The sequence below is a fragment of the Sinocyclocheilus grahami genome, unplaced genomic scaffold (genome assembly GCF_001515645.1).
Source record: "Sinocyclocheilus grahami isolate Dianchi unplaced genomic scaffold, SAMN03320097.WGS_v1.1 scaffold279.1, whole genome shotgun sequence".
NCBI classification, from domain to species: domain Eukaryota; kingdom Metazoa; phylum Chordata; class Actinopteri; order Cypriniformes; family Cyprinidae; genus Sinocyclocheilus; species Sinocyclocheilus grahami.
In genome coordinates, this window is record NW_015505458.1 from 888,951 (window position 1) to 909,381 (window position 20,431).

Here is a 20,431-nt window from a genome sequence, read left to right on the forward strand (position 1 = left end):
CTCGATCTGAGAATTCGAGGTCCACCTGATCAAAACTGACTTTGACTTTCAATAGTTTATACTTTTATCAGCTACTCGACCAGCGAGAAGCTGATGTCAGTGTATATTACCAATTGAATATGTAATTTTTGTATTCTCCCTGGCCACGGGTGAAATACAAAATTTGATGATTTGTCAGCTCTTGAAAGAGAGGTAATTATTATGCGTAAGCTACGAGCTAAGGTAACAAGCAAGGATCGTTTGGCAATAGAATTGACACGAAATTATATGACCCAGACAATTGATTAGTTATAAATGAAACATGAAATTTATTGGCTATTCTAGATCACATAAACTTAAGCTAAAACACACAAACATACAGTTCAGAGGAAGGAAAGTCTGTTAACGGAGTTCTGAGTTTCATAGTTCTATCTCGTTTTCACGAGGGATGGGAATTCACCTTAAGAATTCACAGAGCAACGCATCTAAATTCACCCGTTCAGCAGATCATAGAATGTTGTTTACTTGCGTTCCGCTGGTTGACAGCTGAGTTGACTCCGTGGTTGCTGCGGGCTTCCTGGAGGTCTTTGAGGGAAACCCCGTCACTGACGGGTCGGTGACGTCAGTATGATGTCCTTTGGGGAACCCCTCGTGAGTTGTGATGACGCAGAGGCGCAAGCAATCTGCTGAGAGTCTTAGACTTTCAAGTTTGTTGACGATTTCAACGAAGTATCACTGAAGTGTTGAGTTTTAGTTTGCTGGTCGCTTTTGATGGTAAATGTGAGCACGCGTGCAGGTGCTCTAACACAGCGACCAGCGAGAGCCGGAGAAGTTGCAAGCCAGCTAGCTAACCAAAAACCCCCCTGGATTCTGTTCTGCATTCGGGTTTTGCTCTGTGGCATAAGTCCGTCCCCTGACGCTGGCTTCCAATCGACTTCTTAAAGGGGCGGAGTGTGCATACATTAACCAGAGACTCTCATTTATATGAGGCCACCTATAATAATATATTGATACGTCTCTAAAGTCTCTTAAATGCAAATATTGTACATACTATTAAAGTCTACTTCATTTCAACCTTCTGCATTTCTGGTTTTCATTCGTTCAAGATTAAACTTCACATATTACACAGTTTTAATATCCTTATTTCCTAAAAAGGGGTAATTAAACACTGGTTAAAGTTGCACCGATTACATGAAACACGTCAAGCATATATATATACAACAAACAACCTACTATTTGTAATTCTATGCTCTGATCATTTTATACTTTCAATTATTAGCAAACGATTGTCAAAGACATCTTGTCTCTTTCCTTGGAATGCGGGGGAAAAGTGTCGAGTCCTCCGGTCACTATCAGGTCAGCTCTGGACATTTCCTGGAAAGTCTCCTGCTGGACAGGGAGCCATAAAATTGTCTCTTTTGTTGATCGGAGTTTAGCAATTTATGCGTCCACTGGTCATGAGGGTATTTCTATCTGCTCTTTGCAAGCCCGTAAAACCATTTTAAGCACCGTTAAAGTACTGTCCTTTTTAGCTTATCTTGAGATATAGCCAAACAGTCCAGGGAATGCTTTCACCTTACTCGCTGGAGCATGAGTTTTACGACTACAGATGCGGGGAAGAAATGAACCTCAACAACCTTCCATGGAATGAGCGAGTTTGATGTGTGTGTCTCCATCATGTAGGTGGGTCTGTTGTGAGACAGATCCTACATAATAATAATAATAATAATAATAAAGAAGCAAAGAATAAGGAGAAAGAAATGCATACAGATTTTAAACAACTTGAGAGTGACTAAACGATGACAGAATTTTCATTTTTGGGTGAACGATTCCTTTAAACTTAAAAAAAAAAAAAAAACATTATGAAATATTGCATTTGAAATTAACTATAAGTTTAAGTTGAATGACTACACTGAAATAAACTAAAGCTAAATAGAAAACAAAAACAAATAAAAATGATGAAAGCACCCATAAAAACAATTATGGAAACTGAAAAGATACAAATAAAAGTTTAAAGATTATATACAAAAAAGCTTGATAGTATATGAATAATATTAAGATAACAGTGCTTTCAAGACTTGACAAAATTGTTTATGTTACCCATAATCAACAACATTTCACATCTTGATTGATGCAACGTTATGAAAGCACCACAGAGCCACGGTTCGTATAGTTTTCTTGAAGTCATCCTACAGATTGCTGCAGTTAGTGCCTCGTCTGGCTCAAGCATTTCTCAGTAGTATTTATTACACACAAACATCTATTGGTTTGGATGTTCTGCAGAGGCTTTCACGACTCAGCATCTGTCGTCATTATAGCTCGCTTGCGTTTTTAAAACCCAGATCACTCAGTTCTGACGGAATATCTCATAAAGTGCTGTGTGGCTCGGAGAGTGTTTCAAAGGCCCATCAAAGGAATTTATCACTCTTATGTAGCCAATTAGACACTGAGAACTGTAGTTTGGAGCGGTGATACAGTAGTTTCTGTGTCTGTTGCTGCTGTGAGACTACAGTCGTCCCTGTTGTGCATCTCAAATGCCCATCTCGGTCTCCTGCGGTTTGAGAACTAGGCCATGTCTTTGCTGTGAACCCTTAAAGAAAGCAGCACTTGTCATTCTTGGCGTCAACACTCATTTTTATCCACCTTTGAAAACATGTTTACACTTCAGAGTTCAAAGTTTTGTCTGTGTGAAGTTGTTCTGTATTCTACAGCCCACTGAGTACAGCTCACAACAGCAATGACCGGCTGAATTTCAAGTCACCTTCCAGTCCAGCTCTAGATTATAGTGTCGCTGAGGTCAGAGCTTTAGTGTGTTAGAGGCGGCTGCCTCTGAAATCTTTTTGTCAGGATTGCTGTGATGAATCAGGAGATGTCAGTGCAATTTTTTGTGTTGCGCTTTATTCATCTGCTATTGTGCCTTTTGAAATTGTGTTTTTTTTTCTCCTTGTGGGAGGCAGCAGCAAAAAGATTGCCAGATGTAGATATATGGACGGTCGTGTACAGATCTGTCTTGATTTATTGTGGTAATTTTGGAAGGGTTTTTTTTTTCATATTAAGAATGTAATTGGTAAGGATGCAATTTTAAGATTAAATTGGCATTTTGTGAAATGCTTGCAAGATGTTGTGTGATAAAGAACAATCATAATTTATTTTTTCATAATTTATTGTGTGACATTGCTGGCAGATGTTCAGTGTGAAACATCCTAATAAATGGCTGTGTCAGAAAAAAGTACTCGTATAGTATATCACAATTTTGTGTTGTTATATGTATGTATGGTATATATATATATATTATTTGTATTATTTGTACTATAATATAGTATAGTATAGTACAGTATATATACATTATTTATTGATTGAAAAAGTAAATTTTTTTATAAATGTTCAGGTTTCTTTTTTTTAAATTTCAAGTCAATTTATGGTTTTGACTGAGAAATAAGCATTGTGGTATGTAAATATTATTTATATTTTTTATTGAATGTTAATTATTTTTATGTATATTTGAGAATTTTGTTTATTAGAGAGATTGAAAGAAGCCAATTTATTTATAAATGTCCCAATTTATGGTTTCCTTTCAACTGAGAAATAAGCATTGTAGCATCTAAATATTTATATATTATTTATATTTTTTATTGTATGTATATTATTTGATGTATATTTATGGGACTAAAAGAAATAAATTTATTTATACATTTCCAGTTTTTCTTGACGTAATGATGGTTTAATTCAAAGAAATAAGCCTTGTAGTCACTAAGAAGTATTTATATTTATTGTATTATTATTATTATTATTTTAAAAATAAATATTATTTTCATATTAGTATTTTTTTCTCACTTTATTTTAAATATTGTAAACACTATATTGCTTACTTATTTGTAAAGCTTATTGCCTAAATAATATGAAGTCTATGAAGTTATAAAGCTTATAAAAACAAAAAAATTAATAAATAAACACTACAATTAACTGGAATTGACCCCAAAATATTTAAGTGGAGTCTTAATGCTATGCAAATTCATTTTAAAAAGTATGAGAAGACATAGAAGAAATATAAGGGATTTCAATACAGTTGTATCCACTGTAAAAATGGTGCTGTTCAGTTTGCCAACATTTGACCCAGTATTAGCCATTGGCATCCTTGCTCTTTCTCAGCGGTCACAGGACAGCAAGAGAGATGGACAAATGTAGAAGATGAGGACAGAAGGTCTCTTGATGCAGGGCGACAGCGTGACTCACCCTTCATCCACAATTGAAGGTTTGAAATGGCAAGTCCCTGCACATGCCTCCCCATGTGCTCTGCCTGAAGAGAGGGACATCATGTTTTCTCTTGCTTTGTGTTTGAGTTATTTATCCGGGTATTAGCTTATCTATGGATTTCCAATTGAGAAGGACAAGTTTGTTTTGAGACTTGTCCTACTCTGCAGAACTTACAAACATGAAGGTCTCCAAAGGAGATGGATTATGGGAAGTGTCAGAAAAAAGACGAATTAGCATCAACCAGTTCATGTTCAAAGGAGTAATAAATGACAAACTCAAACTAGCCTGAACTGAACAAGTTCTAAGCTTCCCGCAGCCATCATTCAGAAACGTACCGGCTGAATTTCAATGTTTTTTGCACAAATATGGTGTGAAACTATACTGAGCCCAATTTACATTGAAAGGAGGCGTGTTTTGTTCTGCATAGAATAACAATGAATGGAAATATTCAAGGAACTGCACTGTATCAGCTCCTTTAAACTGATTTACTGGTGGTTAGTGAATGCTTTGCTGTTTCAAGAGAGGGAAAGAGTGAATATATATATATGACTGATATGCCAAAAAACATCACTCTCTGTGAGTCGAGGAGCACTCAAACCTTTTACCTTAGACCTGAAAGACATAATAGCATTAAGTGTTATCTAACATTAGCTGAATTAGCCTGAAAGAAAAGAAAGAACAGACTTGCATTGATGTGAGTTTCAATGAGAACTTAAATGAGAACAATTCATTTAGTTCATTCGAGGCCCTGTCAAATGATTTACGGCATGCACGATATCTCCAGGGTGTACGCCATCGACTAAAACAACAAAACGCACAATAGCGCCAATTGTAGATTTGTTGTTGTTCCCTGAGCACAAGCATAATTTATGGTGTCCAATACACAACAGTGCTGTCTTTCTCCCCACCTCTGCATTGTACCCACCCTCGTTCACCTTGAATTCATAACACTACTTTTCACAGTCTAATGAGAGTCTGGAGGCTGCGTACAGCATTCCTGGGTGGTGATGTAAGTCGTGCACCTGTGCACACTTGTGTACGCTTTACCAATCCACAGCCAAATGTTTTGGGCTTCAGGACGCATGTGATATTTCAAACTGAAGAACGAGACAAGTCTGAACCCCAAGGCCAATCAAACCGCTCGATTCGTCATTAGCGAGCACGGCGTTCCAGAGAAAGTGAATCACCATGTCATTTGAATCCCGGGAAAATCTACAGCAGTTAATTGTGTTGCACAAATGAAATGTAAAGCCATTTAGCAGACATGCCACGTGAGTCAGTCTTTAGCGTTCCCATGCTTGTCCAAATTGATAGCACTTAACTCATTGGCAGATGAGCCAAGGCTTGTTTCTGCAAATTAATTTTCTGAATAAACCGTTTGTTACGCTGCCTGTCAAAGACGGATGTCAGGCTGAAAGTTGTCTTCGGCTTATGATTACAGGGAGCATGCAGGGTTGGGTTCGGATAGGGTTCAAAGTCAAATGGAGGAGACAGTATCTTTCCAAAAGAGTCTCAGAAGTTTTGCAGCTATAAATAAACCACAAGCTCCGTTTTGCATTCGAGCTTCTCAAGGGCTTAGGCTTTTTGTGTAGCAGCCTCTGCCGTGCTTTGTTTTCATGTAGTTTCATCAGCTTTGCATGTCTTTTTTTTATGCTGTGACCTCTACTGCGATGACCCAGAGTTCACTCCTGCTCCACAACGGCCATTAGCTGTGACCTCCATGTTCCTCTTTCAAGCAGACGCCAATATCAGCCTCCCAGGCACGCAGTAAGAGGAGATAATGGCTCTACTAAAAAAGCTGTAAGCCTCTCTTTCTGGCAGTTTTCTGGCAAGTTTTAGGTATAAAAATCCTGCTGTTACCTAAAAAAAAAACTTTAAAAAAACAAGTTTACGTCTAGAGTAAAGGCTGGAACCTTTTTTTAAACACTAGGCATCTTATATTTGCTGACTTTTAAATGGTTAGTCATCAAGCACTATGCAACTGAGGATCACACACTACAAGACATTAAAGTCTTTCCAAACACAAAGAAATTAATGACAAATGAAAACAGTGTGTTCTAAAATAAGCTCAAAATAACAAACATGTTTGATGTTAAATTATGGATTCATAGTCTCACTCGGAAGCTAAAAAAAATCTGAGTCTGTGCCCATCTTACACTATACGATTTTCTTTCAAATTTATCAATTCAATCTGCAGACTGGCTCTGGCTTTCAGCAGTTATCACAGACTCTTCCAGACTGCAAATCTGGGCAAAACTTGTATAGTGTATTCCAGCGTCATACAGCTTTTTGCATCTGAACAATGCAAAGTTTAAATGATGAAATCTGCCATTCCAGAATACTTTCTCAGACACGTTTTGCATTTCACACTCTCAGTCACTTATTTCATTTGTCTAATGACATTATCCAACAGTGTATACATGTATCATAGGAGAATTGTCTTTTCTTTTTCTTTATTTCAACCACACCCTAAATTATGTATTGTATTTAATGACATTTTAGTAGTCTCTTTTGTATTCCAAGACTAATTTCTAGTGATCGACCGATATTGATATTTTATAACCAATACCAATTATTTGCATGTGCCCGATAACCGATATGCAGAACCGATATTTATTTACTGTTATAAAGTAAATAAATGACTGAGTGAAGTAAGTTCATATTTCACTTTGGATTTTCCTCCTTTCAGTCATCTTAAAAAAAGTGTTGAAAATTAGCAGTCTTTCATGTTAAATTTAATCTTCACATTACAACAATAAAAAAAACCTTTTATTTAAAGCATCAGCAGCAACACTAATATTAACAATAAGCAAAATAAATGTAGAAAGTCTAATGTTTTCAAATGGAGAAAATAAATAAAGTAAAGGAGTCATATCAACTTCATTTTAAACTACCGTTTTAGTAGGTTTATAAGATGTTTAATAGGCAAAAGAGTGTAGAATAATTAAAATAAATAAATAAAATCAAATAAATAAACAAAATAAATAAATAAATAAATTTCATATCGGCAGCATATTCGCCAATACCGATATATCGGCGAATATGCTGCCGATATGAATTTTTTTTTTTTACAGAGCATATAACGCAGATAAAATGCTTGAAATGGTGTAATTACTTAGTTTGTCCAGCAGAGCATGCTCCATTGTTTGCTTCACGAGACTAATGATGAGCATAGACAACAGACAGAAAATTCAATTTTGCGTTTTTATTTCCAACATGCGCTCATTCATGGCTGTAATATTTAATTAATGTAAAGTTACGTCTTTATTGGGAGAGGACTTGACGGATTATCTTATCTTACGTGACTCCGACTTTATGACACAATGAGCATATAGACAATAGAGAGCGAATTAAATTCAGCACTTTTATTTCCAACATGTGCCCATTCATGGCTGCATATTATTTAATTCACGCAAAGTTACGTCTTTATTGGGACAGGACTTGACGGATTATTTTACGTGACTCCGTGAGTTTGTCTCTATTTCTTCGAGCCAAGCTGCATAAACTGCATATCAGGCATTTATGTAATGCATCTAATTTGTGCATTAATGGCTGTTATGTTAAATAAAGTTTACTAACTACAGTAAATCAAGTACCTGTGCACGCCGCTGTTGTTGTCTTGTTTCCCCTCAGATGTGCTGCAATGGTGATCCTGCGCGCAATTCTCAAAACATCAACAAGATGGCGGCGTTTATCGGTAAATCCGATATTACAAAACCGATATCCGATTATTGTAAAATGCTTAAATATCGGGAAAAATATCGGTAAATCGATATATCGGTCGATCTCTACTAATTTCATATCTGGCATGTTATAATTACACACAAACCACACAAAAATGCATAAATACACACAATTAAAGAATACACGTATACAAAAATGCACACAATTTAGGAATTATTTCATATTATAAAATAAGTACAGTCAATTTTGAAAGAAAAAACATTATTTGGAACAATTTTGGTGGAAATTACATCATAGCTGTATTTTATTTAATTTTATTTTTTTAAAAGGGAAGTATTTACTTACATTTAGTATTTCCCACCTAAATTGTCAATAGGAACGATATACAGCAAACTATACTTTGCTGTATATCGTCCCTTTAACCTTCAAGCCTGTTAGTCTGTGAATTCTGATGTCTTCCTGTCTGTGGTCTGTCTGTAGTGAGAATTGGAAGATGTTAACTCAGAATTCCAAGAAAAAAGTCCAAATCGCAAGACGTTAACTGTGAATTCCAAGAAAAAAGTCAGAATTGAGATGTTATTTCAGAATTCTGAGAAAAAAGTCAAAATTGTGAGATGTTTACTCAGAATTCTGAAAAAAAAGCACCAGAATTGCAGTTAACTCGGTATTAAGGGGAAAAAACTGAATTGTGAAAAAAAACATCCGAATTGCAATTTCCCACCTAAATTGTCAATAGGAACTATATACAGCAAACACAGTAAAGAAAACTGCCGTCATTGTACAATTTTTTGTGGCCTAGTTTGACATTTGATGAATATTCTTTAATTCTGCACAGCCTTGATTTTGTTTATGTCAAATAAAATATGATTAACTAACCTCACTAATGTCTGTTGGTAGAAGCTGAAATGTCCCTGTTCCCTCAGACTCTGACAAGTGGAGGCGTCTCTGTGTTGCTCAAAGAAGCTCTGCTTTTGATTAAAATTAATTATTGTCTAACTGAGCAATTCCTTTCCATTTAATGTCCTCAGTGGGTGTAATTAACTCAAACACATTCCTCTTAAGTTGTTTTGCATGAAGCGCATTTTCCCTCAAGGGATTCGTCTTCCCCATGAGACCAAGCAACTCTTCTGACACTCGTCCCTTTAACCTTCAAGCCTGTTAGTCTGTGAATTCTGATGTCTTCCTGTCTGTGGTCTTCAGGCTGATGATCTGTTCCCAGTGGAATATGTAGATGGACACCAACCACTGTCTTATTAGAGAATGTGAGGTCAGGGAAGTATGGAAGCTTATTTCCATCACAGAATTTTAAAAAAAGAAAGAAAGAACGGTAATTGTGATTTTTTTTTTTACAGTATCTCACAATTCTGAGTTTATATCTCACAACTGAGAAAAGTAGAACTGCGAGATATAAACCAGCCAGACTTGTGAGATGTAAACTCACAATTATGACATGATAACTTGCAGTTGCAAGATAAATTCTGGAAAAGTCAGAATTGTGAGATGTTAACTCAGAATTAAGAGAAAAAAATCAGAATTGCAAGATTTTAACTCTGAATTCAGAGAAAACAGTCAGGATTGCAAGATGTTAACTGAGAATTCCGGAGAAAAATAGTCAGAATTGCAAGATGTTAGCTAAGAATTCCAAGAAAAAAATCGGAATCGCAAGATGTTAACTCAGAATTCTGAGAAAAAAATACATAATTGTGAAAAAGTCAGAATTGCGAGATGTTAACTCAGAATTCTGAGAAAAAAATTGTGAGAATTGCAAGATGTTAACTCAGAATTCCAAGAAAAAAGTCCAAATCGCAAGATGTTAAGTCAGAATTGTGAGATGTTAACTCAGAATTCGGAGGGAAAAAAAGTCAGAATCGTGAGATGTTAGCTCAGAATTCTAAGAAAAAAAAAGTGAGAATTGCAAGATGTTAACTCAGAATTCCAAGAAAAAAGTCCAAATCGCAAGATGTTAAGTCAGAATTGTGAGATGTTAACTCAGAATTCGGAGGGAAAAAAAGTCAGAATCGTGAGATGTTAGCTCAGAATTCTAAGAAAAAAAAAGTGAGAATTGCAAGATGTTAACTCAGAATTCCAAGAAAAAAGTCCAAATCGCAAGATGTTAAGTCAGAATTGTGAGATGTTAACTCAGAATTCGGAGGGAAAAAAAGTCAGAATCGTGAGATGTTAGCTCAGAATTCTAAGAAAAAAAAAGTGAGAATTGCAAGATGTTAACTCAGAATTCCAAGAAAAAAGTCCAAATCGCAAGATGTTAAGTCAAAATTGTGAGATGTTAACTCAGAATTCTTAGAATAAAAGTCAGAATCGCAAGATGCTAACTCAGAATTCTGAGAAAAAAGACAGATTTGTGAAAAGTCAGAATTGCGAGATGTTAACTCAGGATTCCTTGAAGTCCAAATCGTGAGATGTTAACTCAGAATTCTTAGAAAAAAGTCAAAATTGTGAGATGTTAACTCGGAATTAAGCGGAAAAATGACAGAACTGCAAGAATTTAACTCGGAATTCTGAGAAAAATCAGAATTGTGAGATGTTAACTCAGAATTCCAAGAAGTCCAAATCGCAAGACGTTAACTCAAAATTCTGAGAAAAAAGTCAGAATTGAGATGTTATTTCCGAATTCTGAGAAAAAAAGTCAACATTGTGAGATGTTAACTCAGAATTAAGAGGAAAATTGTCAGAATTGCAAGTTGTTAACTGAGAATTCCAAGAGAAAAAATCAGAATCGCAAGATGTTAACTCAGAATTCTGACAAAAAAACATAATTGTGAAAAAGTCAGAATTGCAAGATGTTAACTCAGAAGTCCAAATCACGAGATGTTAACTCAGAATTCTGAGGAAAATAGCCAGAATCGCGAGATGTTAGTTCAGAATTCTATGAAAAATGTCAGAATCGCAAGATGTAACTCAGAATTCCAAGAAGTCCAAATTGCAATATGTTAACTCAGAATTCCAAGAAAAAAGTCCGAATCGCAAGATGTTAAGTCAAAATTGTGAGATGTTAACTCAGAATTCTGAGAAAAAAAGTCAGAATTGCGAAAAAGTCAGAATTGCGAGATGTTAACTCAGGATTCCAAGTCCAAATTGCGAGATGTTAACTCAGAATTCTTAGAAAAAAGTCCAAATCGCGAGATGTTAACTCAGAATTCTTAGAAAAAAGTCAAAATTGTGAGATGTTAACTCAGAATTCCAAGAAAAAAAAGTCAGAATTGCAAGATGTTAGCTCAGAATTCTAAGAATAAGTAGTGAGAATTGGAAGATGTTAACTCAGAATTCCAAGAAAAAAGTCCAAATCGCAAGACGTTAACTGTGAATTCCAAGAAAAAAGTCAGAATTGAGATGTTATTTCAGAATTCTGAGTAAAAAGTCAAAATTGTGAGATGTTAACTCAGAATTCTGAAAAAAAGCACCAGAATTGCAGTTAACTCAGTATTAAGGGGAAAAAAACTGAATTGTGAAGAAAAACATCCGAATTGCAAGATGTTAACTCAGAATTCTGAAAAAAAGCACCAGAATTGCAGTTAACTCAGTATTAAGGGGAAAAAAACTGAATTGTGAAGAAAAACATCCGAATTGCAAGATGTTAACTCAGAATTACGTCAAAAAAGTCACCTTTTTTATATTTCTATTCCATGTGACAATAAGCTTCCAAATAGGAAGAGATGTACTCATGAAAAACTGCACCTGCGCTGTCCAACCTCGACAGTAAATTTTCATTTGGATTAAAAGTATTGGCATGCTAGACGGTTTGACGGGGTCAAAGCTTTAAACACGGCATTATGGGATTGATTTTTTTAGTTTTTGATGGAGAGGGGGGTGTTTTCCACTGCGTTAAAAGCTTAATGGCACTCCCCAGACAAGCCTCAAACAAGGGTAATGTAGACAGAATTAAATGACTCTGTCTAATAAATTAGAAGAGCGTAGGCTGGTAAGAAACAGCAGTGGCTTCTCATTAGACCGAGTTTGCGAGTCTCTGGAGAGTGCTGGTTTGGAATATTATCCGGTGCGAGCGGCATTTCCCAGCAGGCTCTGGTTGCTGACACATGAACGTACTCAACCGCCCGTTGTTAGCGTGGTTGCTGTGTTTCCGCATTGTGTTCCCTCAAAAAAACACAAGAGGAGAGGATCACCGAATAATTAAACACACCCACTTTGAAGTCTGTTTTCTCGCCTCGGGATGTAATTCTTTTTCAGGATTTGTTGTTGTTGTCGCTCTGACCCAGAACTTAATGGATGTGGCGCACGCCTGTTAAAGCGTGTAACGCCTACAGTGTGAGCATCAAACAGCAACTCAGCAAATATCTTGTATATCTCACCTTCCCTCTGTATCTGGGATAATCTCTTATCTGATAACAAGGTCTAGTCAAACTGTGAATCATTTTTACTAGAGCTTTTCAACCAAGTCTGATTCATTTGATTCATTCAAGCTGTTATTTGATTCTTTTGGTGAATCAGTTGCTAATATAAGCAGATGTAATTCAACTTCAGTAAATTCTCCCACAACGCAGCCTACATAGTCAGTCCTTCGTATCATTCACTCTCACTCACTCATTGCTTTATTCCTGTCAGTCATGTCACAGTGTCAGTTGTGTACTGGAGCACTGCGCTTGTTACATATTAGAGCAGAGTTTTTATGTGTGCTTCTGTCTCTCTCTCTGCTCTTCCTCTTGCATGTCTGTGTCTTTGAAGTCTAGTGTCTGCTTTAATGAGTGTGTACTTCAGACTTGTTCAGCCCAAACAGCACTAGGTCTGCTGTCCTGAGGCCACTCCGCTCTCTCTTTCACCATCCCTCCTTTATTTTCCTTTCCTTTCCTTATCTTTCCTTTCCTTTACTTTTTTCTCTTTATTTTTTGGCCAATTCTTGTTTTTCTGTTATTATTCTCTCATTCCTTTCTTCCTTCTACCTGTCTTTTTCCTTCCCTTACTTGTTTGTTCTTTCTTTCTTTCTATTATCTTTTTTCCTTACTTAAGATGCTCATTTCACTATTCCTTCCTTCCTTCCTTTCTTTTTCTTTCTTGCTTCCTTTTTTTTAAATTTACGCCTATATGCTTCCTTCCTTGTTTCTTTCTTTTATTCTTCCCTTCCTTCTTTCTGTCCTTCCTTCCCTTTTTCCTTCTTTGCTTCCATTTACTTTGTTTTCCTTCCTTTTTTATTAATTTTCTTTGTATTTCTTTTATTTTTTCCTTTGTTCCTTCCTTGTTTATTTCTTTCATTTACTTTCATCTTTCTTTCTTTCTTTCTTTCTTTCTTTCTTTCTTTCTTTCTTTCTTTCCTTCCTTCCATCCTTGATTTGTTTCATTTTCTTTCTTGCTTGCTTTTTTGATTTAGGCCTACATATCCTTCCTTTCTTGTTTTTTTTTCTTTTATTATAACCTTTTCTTTTTTCCTTCTTTCCTTCCTTCGATCATTCCTTCCTTATGTCTTTCTTTCTTTCTTTATTTCACTTCTGTCTTTCCTTCCTTGTTTGTTTCTTCTGTCCTTCCTTTCTCCGTTTCTTTCTTTCTTTCTTTCTCTTCCTTCATTACTTTTCTCCTTATTTCTCACTTTTATTTCTTCCTTCCTTCCTTCCTTCCTTCCTTCCTGCATTACTATTCTCTTTATTTCTGACTTTTATTCCTTCCTTCCCTGTACTTGTGTTTCTTTCTTTCTTTTTTCATTTACTTATATCTTCCCTTTCTTGTTTCTTTCTTTTATTCTTTTCCTCCTTCCTTCTATCATTCCTTTCATTTCCTTCCTTCCTCTCGCTGTCAGTCACACACTCTCTCTCTCTCTCTCTCTCTCTCTCTCTCTCTCTCACTCAATTGAGCTCCAAGCTCGTTCACCCCCGGCAGCTTGTCTTCTGTCTCCTGGGAGGTGATACTTGGTTTTGATGTATAAATCATCCTCGACTGTTCAGTCTTTAATTAATGACCCCCATCTGTCCTTGCTGGGTGAGTTTGAATTTTAAAATGCTGACACACCAAACAAGCGCCTCTGCGACTGCCTAACGCAACAAGCCCCCCCGAGTAAAGCAAGCTATCAGCGCACAGAGAATAGGCAGTCTGACATAGACACCCTCAATAGCTCCGAGGTGCTTCCAGCCCATTTACCCAGCAGAGCAACAGAGATAAAGCACAAGAGAGGCTGAAAACCAGTTGCCGGACAGAGCAGGGGCAATAATACTTCCGTCCATCAGCAGGCCAGACCAGTAAGGCTCTGTGTGTATGTGTGTGTGTTCATAGGCTTTTCAAGTGAGCCCTGCCAGAGTTTCTGAAGCGGTTATGGAGGCATCAAAGACAAGCGCCGCGGTGAGTCACTGGCTGCCTTTTACAATCTATGTACTGGATGTGTGCAAGACAGCGTTTCAGGCCATAGACGGGGTGTGCGGGACGTGCAGGTGGACAGGGTCAGGCTGTATCACATATGCATGAATAGCCAACAACACAAAACAAGAGAACATAAAGGCTCTGTTCTCGCTTTTGTATGCCGATGTTGTTGTTCCCATCGTTCCCGCTTTTCAGTCCGCTCTGGCTTCTTTTTTGTTTCCTCTCATTTCATTAAAATCAGCTGTTCATCTCAGCGCCGTGTTCATGTCTTTCTCTCCTTTCTCCCGGGTCATCACTTCGTACAGCTGCTCATGTAGCATGGTGGGGTGGCTCTCTTTGAGTTGTCGCTGCGATTTCTCTCTTTATCTTTCCAACTTGTGTTGTAGTGAAGCATGTGCTACTCTTTTAACTAATTACACAGTTCTCCGCCTCTCACCATTGTGATTCAACACCAATGAAATTCATAAATCCTTTGTATGTAGTGTTAAACTCCATTACTCTACGATATGGGACAGTACCTCATCTTCCCTTTTTCGTGAGCTAAACAAACACAAGCGATCTCACAGTGACCCAAACTCACCAGTTCTGACCTCAAACCTCTTATTAAACTTTAATTGCTACAAACCTGTTTCTACAAAGTGTGCACTAGAGCTCATGAATTAGGACACCCTCCCCCCAGTGTGAAAGTCTCAGCCCAGCGCACACAGTTTCTCGTTAGTGACGATTAGTGGTTGTGATGTGGAACTAATTTGCTGTTAGTTGCTTGTTTTGAATCTAATCCGTCTTTGTGGGATCTCTGTGGACTCTGTATCATTTATCCATGCGCACCTACACTAACATTATCATCCGCACAGTGTTTTTCCTTAATTCGTGAAAAAGACAGATCGGGAGCATTGGGGAAAAGAATCTGCTGCCCTCGAAAAACACAGTTTTAATCCCTTGAAAGCAGATGTATTATGAGATACAGTTTTCAGTTCCAAATGTAGAAGCCTGTTTTCAAGCACTGCATTTTGGAAGTGGATGTGTATTTATATTAAAGGGACAGTCCATCCAAAAATGTAATATATGTCATTTATTCATCTTCACGTTGTTCCAAACCTGTTTGCTGTTATTTTTAATAATTTTAATGGCGTAAAATTAATATATTCTAATTGAGTTGTACACTACCAGTCAACGTTTGTGGTTGGTAGGATTATACTGACCAAGGATGCATGTATTTGATCAAAATTGGATCAAAATATATAAATATATATATATATTATTACATTTGAAAAATGTTGTTTTCTGTTTCAGTATATTTTTAAATGTAATTGTGATGCCATTACTCCAGTCTTCAGTATCACATGATCCTTCAGAAATCAATATGCTGATTTGGTGCCCCAAAAATTCTATATTGTTACTTTTGATCAATTTAATGCCTCCTTGCTGAGTAAAAGTATGATTTATTTATTTATTTATTTTATGGTATATCTCATATCTTGATGGAATAAATGGAAAAGCTTGACAGAAAGAGTGATTCATTTCATTCTGTCTAAATGCCATGTATCTGCCATTCCAACAGCAAACCTTGGGGAATAACTTAACCAATCTGGTGAAGAGGAACAGTGAGCTGGAGAACCAGATGGCCAAACTCATCCAGATTTGTCAACAGGTGGAGGTGAGTCCAGGCAAATTTATCATTATATATCACCACCATCATCATACTCCCTCACTTATTATTTTCCATAAATTAATTAGTTTGTAGTTTATTTTTAGTGACAAATGGTTTGTTGCCCTTTTGAGCTACAAATGCTTGTCAGAGGTTCAAGGCTGCTGCAGGGATGCAATTACAAAATGTAAAGAATAATGTATATATGAGATTTCTAATTTGTATATGATTGTTGCAGTTATATGGATGTATGTATGAATGTTTTATGTAATTGTGTGTCTGTTTTCCTCAAGTACCAATGAATGTTTTGTTTTAATTCATAGTCCAGTGTGTCTGTATAGGCAGCTTTTGCATGGCTTGTATTGACTTGAGTTCTGCATTGACATTCATTTTCTGCTTAGGCTAGAATAGCCTCCAAGAGTGTATCAATATGAATGCAGATTGGTAAATGCTTTTCTTGTGAATAAAAGAGACTAGCACTGTAGATTCAGTAAAATGCACTCATGATCAGTATAAGAGCAAGAACCTTAAATAGGCATATGTATTATTAAATGGGGGGGGGGGGGGGTCTCCTATTTATTAATATTTCACTGTGGTTTATCATTAAATGTGACTTTTATGCAGTTGCAGGAAAAAGTATTACCTGGATTCCTGTATATATTTGATCTAAACAGAAACAGACAATCTGCTCAAGCATGTATTATACACACAATGATAGATTTACATGAAAAGTGGAAGATGTATGTGAATCCCTGAGGTAATATCTTAGCTAAAGCTTATGTAGAATCTAATTATTGAGGCAAGATTGGAAGTGCTGATCAGGGTGAAAAAAATTTAGATTGCTATTCACTAGACGTATTGCCTGAGGTGAAACATACCTTGAACAAAAGAGATGTCTGAATGCTGAAGATTAAGAATTGTTGACGTACTTAAAGCAGAAATATCTCTACACGTTACTCATCAGTCCACAGTGAGAGAAATTGTAAATAAATGGAGAAAGTTCAGCAGTGAATGCTCAGTGATGTCAAGAAGCTTGCAAAAATCTCTGGAATGTGCTACCATACAGTAAGTTTCAGGGTTGTTATTAAATTGCATGCTTTTTCCGTATAATTCTGTGAAAGTTTACATGGTTTGCACAATAATGACATGAAAACACATAATTTGTTATTTAAGTAAAGTGTTTTTCCATTGTTTAATTTTTTGACAAATTTTTTCAGAAATCGATGATAAATCACAGCGTTTACACACTTTTTCCCTACAAGATTAACATATATTACGTATATCAATCTGTATCTATATATCTGTCTATCTATCTATATATCTATCTATCTATCTATATATATATATATATATATATATATACACAGTATATACATAGAATCTTTTTAAAGAATATTTAGTAAATTACAACAATCAAAATAAAAACAAATGATTAAAAAAAAAATGAAATATTATACCTGTTTACCTGCATGTCATGTGACCATGTGAATAGTATGTAATTACAAGTACTTAATTTTTGGAACCTGATTATGTAATCCAGATTACATGTGATCGGTTACTAGCACTATATATATGTATATATACTGAACAAAATTATAAACTTTTGTTTTTGCCCCCATTTTTCATGAGCTGAACTCAAAGATCTAAGACTTTTTCTATGTACACAAAAGGCCTATTTCTCTCAAATATTGTTCACAAATCTGTCTAAATCTGTGTTAGTGAGCACTTCTTCTTTGCCGAGATAATCCATCCACCTCACAGGTGTGGCATATCAAGATGCTGATTAGACAGCATGATTATTGCACAGGTGGGCCTTAGGCTGGCCACTATAAAAGGCCACTCTAAAATGTGCAGTTTTATCACACAGAATGCCACAGAAGTTTTGAGGGAGCGTGCAATTGGCATGCTGACTGCAGGAATGTCCACCAGAGCTGTTGCCCGTGAATTGAATGTTCATTTCTCTACCATAAGCCGTCTCCAAAGGCGTTTCAGAGAATTTGGCAGTACATCCAACCGGCCTATATTTGCAGCCACAGCTTGGTAGTGATGTGACATATTTATGCACACATGATAAACAGTCCTTTTGAAAGTCAATTAGTACCCTTTATCTTTAAATCAGAGCTTATTAAAGGCACGACAAACAAGGCACCAGGGATATATTTAGGCCTTTACTTGATGTCACCTTGAACATCAGCTGAGCGAGTTACTCCAAATATGACTCAAGATCAGCACTAAGACATCAGGCACAAGGGAAATTCATATGCGAGCGTCCTTTTTAATGACTCTGTCAGGATGGTTGTCCTTGCTGTTTGAGAAAAGAAAGCAGGTGACAAGGCATTGTTACTTCATTAGCTGAATCAGTCTTGTTGAACCCCGAGGGGACTGCATGCGTAGCACGTCTCTAACCTCAGCTGAACCGCACATAAAAAACGTCTGCATACCACCGGCTGCTTTGAGCACTTGAAGAATGTAGCTCACACCTCAGCTGAGAGAGTTGGAGGCCATACATTTTAAAGCATTTAAAAACAGCTTTCTGCAGTAAATACCCAGCTGCATATAATATATTGAGTCGAACACTCTCAAGGTGATTTAAAATGGTTAAACCTATCCGAAAAATAAATAAAGTATTAACTGCATCCCATGGTGTTTTCTCCTTAATTATTAAAATCTAGATCAATTATTCAAGACTGACTGTTGTAAGAATGTTCACCAAACAGCTTGTCAGTCATCAGAAGAACGTCTTCTTTGTGACTAGGCCCTCTGTGTCATGTTTATTGGAAAGCCACAGTTAATTATTGAGTAATGAATAAGTAAACCAGATTTCAGGGACACTGCAAATTAAATGTCTTGGAGATGAAATGCTGAATGTTCGACCCAAAATCCCTCAGCTGTGAACTTTGGTCCTCCTTAAAGCTGGCAAGAACAGGAAATGTGCATCAGTTTTGATCCTCAAGCAGCCAGTTAAATTATAGTATGTTGCTTTTCATACTTGTAATCATGATAAAGTGGATTTATGTGCTTAAAGGAAGGTTGCAGGTTCAGTATACTGTAAGTTCAGATCTGTCATCCCTGTAAAATGGTGATTTAAACAACTTTACAACTCAACTTGTGAACATTTTGTAATAGAATATATGGGTATGACCCATTAAGATGTCAGTCAGCGAGTGCATCATCTGGAATGCATCACTTTCTATTTTAAGGGTCACATCTGTAAATATCTGAAAAACGTCTCAAAGCCGATTCACACGCTCTGTTGTGAAACATCTGCAATATCATTCTAGCATTCAACAATGAATGAATGCAATGTATTGCAGATGCAAACTCTTAACAAATGACGTCTTCCAGATAAAAACACACATCAAATAGACCCTTCGGCATTCGTGCAGCATCAGAGGAACATCTGCAGAGATGTTTACAGGGGTCTTTGTAAGCATTATGTGAAAAATAGTGTCCATGGCAAGGTTTTCGATGGACTCCATTAGACAAAAGTGTCACTGCTAACAGTGAACAGTGAAGGAAATGTCCTGAGAGAGTCTGTGTATAAATAACTCATGAGTGATGCTGTCAAGGGACCAAAGGTGTCTGGGGAACTTTGCACTTTCAGTTGGGAATTTCCATTTTTACCTTTAGTGATTTGAAGCCTGGATTCCATCACTTCCTTCTTTGACATTCCAGGTTCCCTCTCTGGGCCGCTGTGGCTTATTAGCCCTGCGGTGCAAAGGGCCGCTTTGTTGTGTTGCTGTTCCACCGAGTAGACATGTGTGCAGCAGTGTGGTGAGGGCCGCCACGCTGTGATGCATATGTCTCTCCCTCATCCATTTTTAACAGGGCCACTTGGACTCTTCAGCGATGAGGCAGACCCCATAGGGGCGTCTTGTACAGCCATGCACTTAGAGCACTCAGACCTGCCCCATCTGTCAGCATACGGGCAAGATACACAGTAATCAGAGCTGCCACAAAAACAGACCTCTGCTCAGTGGCATCTGTTCAACAGCACTTAGATTGTTTATGTACCCAAAGTGAACCACTGGAGCTCATTAACGTCCTTTTTATGGTGGCCAGTGTCTTTCCCGCCCTGTGGATTAGCAGATTAAAGATGTGGCAATATGAAGAGATAAAGGTCAGGAACTGATGAGCCTTGTCAATAATGAGTCTCGCGCAGTCATTACATGCAGCGCACACGAGCATCTGGGCTTAATCCGAAAAATAAATTGCTGAAGTGTGTGCAGACATTTTTGAGTCTTTTTTTATTACATGTGCAAAAAAGTATTTTTTTTCCCCTCAGAGCCTATGCTGGTGGAATAAGACATGGTAAAAACATCATTATTTTGACTTATTTTCTTAGTGTCTAACACAGTTTTGCTTCTTAAGTAAATGTATCTTGGTGTAAGGATCTTGAGATATTTTTACAGGAAAAAAGACAAAAAGAAGTGTTGAATTTTACTTATGGATTTTTTTTATTTTTTTGGTTATTTTTATTTTAACTTGGATGCGATTAAGCACGATTAATCGTTTGACAGCACTAATATATATATATATATATATATATAT

At 36.8% G+C, this 20,431-nt stretch overlaps 1 protein-coding gene across 1 annotated transcript in view; it reads left to right on the forward strand.

Moving 5' to 3' along the window:
- Positions 1–13,735: 13,735 nt before the first annotated feature.
- The window catches only part of LOC107600169 (probable E3 ubiquitin-protein ligase MID2), a 49,860-nt gene continuing 43,164 nt past the window's right edge, over positions 13,736–20,431 (forward strand). The window contains exons 1-2 of the mRNA XM_016291994.1: positions 13,736–14,214; positions 15,794–15,889. Of these exons, the coding sequence (XP_016147480.1) occupies positions 14,188–14,214; positions 15,794–15,889 (123 nt within the window). The 5' untranslated portion in view covers positions 13,736–14,187. The remainder of the gene's footprint in view (positions 14,215–15,793; positions 15,890–20,431) is intronic.